The sequence below is a fragment of the Diplotaxodon limnothrissa genome, linkage group LG7 (genome assembly GCF_057381915.1).
Source record: "Diplotaxodon limnothrissa isolate DT_005_m linkage group LG7, D_limnothrissa_male_GT1.1, whole genome shotgun sequence".
NCBI lineage: Eukaryota > Metazoa > Chordata > Actinopteri > Cichliformes > Cichlidae > Diplotaxodon > Diplotaxodon limnothrissa.
Window position 1 is genome coordinate 33,596,690 of NC_140602.1, and position 7,128 is coordinate 33,603,817.

At 40.5% G+C, this 7,128-nt stretch overlaps 1 protein-coding gene across 1 annotated transcript; it reads right to left on the reverse strand.

Moving 5' to 3' along the window:
* Nucleotides 1-864: 864 nt before the first annotated feature.
* On the reverse strand, nucleotides 865-6,901 carry txnl1 (thioredoxin-like 1). The gene is made up of 8 exons (XM_085357955.1): nucleotides 6,641-6,901; nucleotides 5,717-5,813; nucleotides 4,300-4,473; nucleotides 2,742-2,864; nucleotides 2,006-2,075; nucleotides 1,687-1,859; nucleotides 1,203-1,307; nucleotides 865-1,123 (listed from the first exon to the last, which is right to left on the reverse strand). The coding sequence occupies exons 1-8, from the start codon at nucleotides 6,736-6,738 to the stop codon at nucleotides 1,094-1,096; spliced, it is 870 nt and encodes a 289-aa protein (XP_085214081.1). The 5' UTR covers nucleotides 6,739-6,901; the 3' UTR covers nucleotides 865-1,093.
* Between the last annotated feature and the right edge of the window lie 227 nt (nucleotides 6,902-7,128).

The window sequence follows — 7,128 nt, forward strand, 5'->3', positions numbered from 1 at the left end:
GTAATGTCCCCAAAAGTGATGGAAACACATCATGTGTGTGTGTGTGTGTGCATGGGGTTAGGGTCAAATGTTGGATGTACTTTGGTGTTTTATTGTTCTGTGAAATGTTTACATTGTTTATTTATTGTTTATTTGTTCATCCTTGTTGTACTAATAAAACATATTATAGAATAACTTGTTTGACTACCCTTGTCACACAGTGTTGCCTTGAAGCAACAAACCAAAATAAGTAAAAAAATTACATATAAAAACACAAGGAAACATCAGAAATCAGTTTCTAGCAGATGATCAGCAACTGGTTCATTTGTGCTGCCATGTGCAGTTAGCTTCTTCAGCCAGTAGGTGTGAATCATGTCTGGCTCTGGTGCTGTCCAACTCTTCATACTTAATACGATCTGTCTGTCTGCACTGAGGACACCTGTAGGTTTCAGTCTGATCCTTTTCATCCCAGTAGCTTTTAATACAGTTCATACAGTAGTTGTGTCCACAGGGAATAATCACCGGGTCCTTCAGGAGAAACACTCAAACACATTGAACATCAGAATTTGTTCTGATCCAAACAAATAGTTAGCGCTGACATTTCACCTCTCAGAAACATGGAGTGCAAGAAACTTTACCACCGAGAGGAAAGAGCAAGTGGATTTTCAGGTCATGGCTGATACCTGTGAGAGGAATAGTTTGAGTGGTGATAAAACTGAAAGCACGTTTTGTTTTCCATTTTTCAGGTTGCAGCTTGTCATGCATCAGTAAACCAATACCATTTGTTCTGACTCAATAATAGTGAATAATAGTATAACCTTCCAGCAGCCATGTCTTCGTGGTGCTACTACTAAAAGAAATCAAGACTGACGCACGTGCCTTTGAAAAAGGATCGTGTTTTATTTACAGAGGTTCCATCAGAATTAAAATACAAATGATTTATAGACTCCACAGGTGGAGCATTCATTCAGAGCTCGAGGAGGACAGTTGGAGGCCCTGTGTGTTTGTGTGTGTTTGTATGTGAGCATCATGTGTGTGACAGCTTTGGCAGAGAGGGGGAAAGTCCTTGGATGCATCTTCAGCCTCCTCCTCATCCTCCCCTTTGTTCTCCTGCTCAGTGACTCTCGCCTTTCTTCCCTACGACCTGCGTGGGGACAAAACATGGGTGAGTGTCAAACACTGCTCTACACAAATGAGCACAGGCTGCTGCAGCTGCTCCTCACCCTTTTGAAATCGTTCATGTTAGTGGCCTGCACCGGAGTGCCTATGAATGTCAGGTAGTTGATTTTTGTCGTCTCCTCGCCTCCTTGGTTTGACTTAATGAACAACTGAAGGGGAAAAAAAACAAGAAAATGATTTAACAATTCAACAAAAACACACAAAAAATGTTTTTCTTTAACTGTTCATTGATTCTGCCAGCGTGCAATGTGTCCATAGGGCAACCCTTCCCAAGCTACTTCTCCAAATTCCTCCAAGAGGGAAGTCTTTTTCCTATAACTCACAATTTTGGTGACCATCCCACAAATAAACCTCTAAAAGCTTTTCCCCCCACCTACAGGATTTACTTCTATTGTATATACTTGAGCATTTTTGCCGTTTGCATCACGGCCTCTTCTGCTGCTCATTAACAACCTTCTTAAAATACATTTCTAATGCATTAAGATCTAACTGCAGTAATGTTTCAGAGGTACTGTTGGTAACACTTACTGTAACACTCTGTACGTTCTGAAACTTGACATAGCGCAGAGGAATCAAACCGTCTTCTTTGTAATCTTCCTCAGACAGCTCCAGAGTCTGAGTGGCTTCGCTCCGCTCTGCGTCGTCGAACCCCATCGACCGAGGGAGATTGATAAACACCTTCACCACCTTAGGGGCTTGGGCTGACAGAGAGTGAAAAATAAAGAAAAAATGAGACACAGAAAGAAGATGATGATTTTTTTTTACCACTCAGAAACTGACAAAGTTCATATCAGCGCCTCCAGATGCTCCAGAGGCTGTGATTAATGTCAGCAGGAGAAACACTCACCAAAGTCTGAGGACAGTAGTTTCATAGAGAAGAGCTTCACAGGCTGATTGAAGGCGATCGTTATCAAGAACTGGACAAAATTTAAAAAGGAAAACATCCATCAGGTTGATGCTCCACATATAACAAAGTTTATTAAGGAGGTAAACAGAATGAGAGCAGACTAAGGGTTTCAGTTAGTTTTAGCTTTGTTTCAGTTTCCTGAACAAACCTGAGAGTTTCAGGGATTTGTTAAATCAATAAATATAATCAGCAAAGCCTCTCGTGCTGGTTATGTTGTCTGAAATGAAGATATTTGTTGTATATTTTTGTTTCATTTTTTAAACGCACAATATGTTTTAGCTAGTTTACATTCCTGTTTAAAAGTGTCATGAACATAAAGAGAAAAAAATCTAAATTCAGGGTCATTAAAACCATATGCTAAAAATTTCTCTCTTGAGTATTCAGGAGACAAATATTAGAAAGAATAAGAAAAAACAATTATCAGGAACACCACTTTAAAAGTATCATGATTACCCAGATATTTCATATGAGGATAAACCCCTGAAAATGTATCGTCACATTTTAAGAGGTCCAAACAAATTAAACATGTTTTTAAGAGACAACTCATCTATTAGACATTCTCAATGTGAAACCAGCTTCTTTGAGGAAATAACATCCAGGCTGAGCGAGGTACTGATTTCGTGAGAACTTTAAACTTGTAATGTTTAAACTTCCCGCATGAAGCGAAAAATCGAACCTGTTCATCGCAGTCAGACTCCAGGTAGGACGAGTCTTTGATCAAACAGTTGTCGAAGCCGCAGTCGTCGCTCTCGTTGAGGCACTCGCAACCGGCTTTGTTCACAAAAGGCATGAGGTCCATCTGAAACACAGCAGAGGAGGCAAACTCATTTATTCAGTTCAAACTTCGTGTATGGCTCGATATTTATGAAGCTGGATTCATGTGTGTACTGCAGCAGGTTTACATACACATTTGTTTAACCTTTTCATTCATCTGTGGCAAAGCTTGCACGTGTTTTCACAGAGTTGGGCTATTTATGGTATTTTTCTATCATTTTTTACTGAATCAGAGAGCATTACTGTCAAATCAGTGCTTACATTGGTTTAGTACAGAGTATGGCTGGATGATGTTTAGTTTTTGAAACATATGAGTGGATTATCGAGATAAGATTAGACAGTATGATTAATGGTGACATGATGTGGTGGTGATTCATCTGAACACTAACTCAAACTTTAAAGGTACATTTTAACTTATAATGTCATAAGTGGCAACAGGTGACAAAGTTCAGCCGCTGTGAAGAAATAAAGCTGACAAAACAATGCTTTTTATCACAGATAACAGTTTGTTGGTCTGTTTTTGTGTGGACTTCGTATTTTATAACTTTATCTTTTATTCAAACTTAACTATTAAAACACAGAAGTTACACATTAAGACAAAATAATTAACTTGTTTAGGAAGCAGTGGACGAAACAGCTCCTGTGTCAGGTGAGGTAAAACACACATTTTTGTCAATAGTCTTGTGGTTTAGCAGTGACTTCAGTTCCTTGTTGGAAAGAGCTGCCAGCACTGAAAATAGTGAAAATGTTATGCTGTCTGCTTGGGGGCGTGACCCACTGCCATCTACCACAAATAACACACCAACACTGATGAGAACCTTCAGTAAAGCCTTAAGAGTACTAAAAAATGTAAGAATGTCTTATTGGGTTTGATGAAAATTGACATAAGAACTATTAAATATGAACTTTAATGGCATTTTATTTTAATTAAAGTTCATTTTTAAAAAACAATGCTATCCGACATGCTGCTTTTTCTAAATAATACCACAATGAATATATATCTTACACTGAAAAAAATACAGAAATATGGGACAACTGGATTGACTCACACCTTTATTGGTAGTCAAGTTGGCTCATGATGCACTGGTCCAACTTTTTCAAATGCTGATGTAGAGTACTGATCAATAATCACAGTGAGAAATAGCTTTATTTCTCACTGTGAGGAAGAGACTGTGAACCATTCTTTACACCAGGCTCAGCTTAAACAGCTTTTCTAACTTTGTAAAATAACTCAGGAGAAATGTAAATATAGGGGAACGTACTGAGCTGGCATTCATAAGCAAAAGCACATCCCTAAAGGAGACAATGACTAATGACCTTTTCCCTAACTTCGTGACTGCTGTCTTCAACTAGCAATAAATGCACAGATTATTTCTTTATTTGAACACTGCTGATGGCCAGCGGACAATCCAGCTGTCCTCATCAGCAATCGAAAGCCATCAGGAACATTATCCACTCACATATCCCTTAGGAATGTCAGAGTCCTCGCTATTTCCAGGGTCGTTCTCTGTGTGCTGTTTGATCTTCTCCTCCAGACCTGCAGCGTCTGCCCCTTGGTACTGATCGACCCGCACCCGGTTCCTGAAGAACAGGAACGTTGGTGTCGCTGAGATGTTGTTGGCTGCGGCCGTTGCCTAAGGAAATTAGAAAAAATATATATTTAAAATTCAGAATATAATCAGACTTTAGTGCAACTAAACTTGCCTGTTTGGGTCTCACTATTGACCGGCACCACACATGTCTATTATTTCATAACCCCCGACAGAAGCATACATTTCTGCTGCTCTGACTCAGTCTGCAGAGGATGATGATGACGACTTCAGGGATTGTGGACGATCAGTAATATTGTCAGTTAGGTCACAGTTAAGTTTGAGCTTGTTTCCCATTAATAGACGAAAATCAATATTCATAGTAAATTTGGTCTGCTTCCCACTCCCTCCCCCTTTTGTTTTTTTTGTATTAATTTCATGAAACCATAGAAATCAACCATCAGTATGACAATTGTTTGACTTATAGGCCACCAATGTATCTCATCTGGGCTGAAATTTGGAACCTTTTAAATTTTTTTGTAGCCTTTTTGAGCCCTCGTGACTTCATAAGTGCAGGAGACATCCCAATTAAACTTTCAGGGTTGAAAAACATGACACAAAGTATGTGGTACAACTGCTCTGTGGGCTACTCTTGCTTGTGTTGTTGTAGATCCGTCAGCTGGCCATGGAGAATAGCAAAGAGTGTTAAAAAGAATGAGTCCTTATAAATCTCCCATAGATGCCATTTTTGCCCAGTCTTTCTTATTGTTCAATCAAGAACTCTGACCTTAACTAAGGCAAGTTAAGGCCAACCTGAAGTTCTTTGGATGGTGTTCTGGAGTAATTTTGCTGTGCTGGCCACTCCTGAGAAAGTTCAGCACTGTTCCAGGCTTTCTCCATTTGTGGATAACAGCTCTCACTGGGGTCACAAAGCTTTCGAAGTGGCTTTTTATCCTTTTCAGACTGACAGACGTCATTGACTCTGCTTCTCAGCAGTTCTTGAGTTTCTTTAGCTTGTGGCATGATGTCTTGCTTTTTGAGATCTTTTATCTTACTTCACTTTGCCAGACAGGTTCTATTTACATGTCTTGACTCATCAGGTCTGACAGTAATTCAGCCTGGGTCTGGCTAATGAAAATGCACTCAGCTTTCCAAAAAATGTGGCTAATCTCACTTAATAAAGGGGGCAATTACTTTTTCACACAAGGCTATGTAAGTTTGGGTGGCTGTATTTACTCATATTTTTACTCATTTTGTAGAGAAAAAAATACAGTGCTTTTTCACAGCACTGTATTTTTCTTGTTTCAGGACTGCACAGGATGTCAACAACGTGGTGAATCAGACTCACCTGACAGACGTGAACATCTACTTCGAGGAAGACGACCTGTGGGTATTTGTTACTCAACGTGTTGAAAGCTGGAGCTATTCTGATGCATGGCCGGCACCTGAGGAGGAAGGACAGAGCAGGTTAGCGGTCAATTCTAGTCTCACGATGGATCAGTGCATCAATTGTTGCAGTACTTGTCCTGCAAGATGTGATGAAAATCTGCCACACACAATAACACTGCTCAGTGAAGCTAATACAAGCTTAACTTACTCCTTTATTTATTATAATATCATAAAAACCTTTAGTAGAATGTAAACTAATAAATGAATTACAAGTTTTAATGTTGGTCTAAACTTTTCATTTAGACCTTTTTGCTGCTGTTGTGGGTACGTGAGTTTACCCTCAGGACAAGAACCCAGCATTATCATCATTTAATGTGTCCCAAACGAAAGACATAACCTTTAACTTTAGATACTTTAAACTGATTATCATCACTATTGATCTGCTGTCTTTTCATCAGCTTAACAGGCCTATAGATCAATCAAAGCCTCTTACAATCAGAGTGTTCATAAAATCACACAAAGACCTGAAAACCCGCACGTAACAGATCATTTGTTATGCTAGTGGTAGTAGTTCTGCTTTTCATGAGGACAATGCTACAGTAGAGCTCATTCTATTTAATCAGCCAGCTCACTCGCACACCTCAGCAGCCAAGTTGCTGTAATACTGCCGTGTCATTGTAAGCAGCAGCGCTAGTGAGCTAACGCCTCGCTCACTGCTAGCATAACGCTAGCATGCCGGCCGTAATTACAATACAATAAACGCTGCCGGTGAGAGAAATATTCAGCTCATGTCACCTCCTCAAAGCGGCTAAGCGACTATCCCTGAATGTTTCTCAGTCATATCCCGAAGCTAAGGATTAAGTCTCGAGGGGCCTGAGCTTACCCGGCCATTGTGAACTTCACCACGGCGAGCCTGGAGCCGGCGGCGGCTAGCTCCGGCTGGAAGTCCGGGTCGCTCCCGATCACTTTAACGCCTACCATGGTGCAGTGTGCTGCTGCGATGTGAGGCGGTTACCCGGGTGATGTTCAGAGCGAACAAACAGGGAAACCTAACAAATATACGGTGTTTTGTTTTTAGCCTTCTGTCGGTGGGTTAGCCGACTAGCCGTCCGGTTCCGAGCCACACACTACAGTTACAGTGCGTTGCTCCAGGATGTGACTCCTGATTGGCTACTACACAACCGGAAATGTAGGGCTTTCTTCTTCGTCCTCGCCGAGTCTGTGTCCGCACGTTATATTGGCCTCAACAGGTTACGAACAGGAACGAACAACAAAAATCTTAATTTTTAGGGGGGAAAGGAGTGCAAACCAAATCAAATCAAACGCTGGTCTCATAAATCTTACAAATTCCGTAAAGCATGAATGAATGAA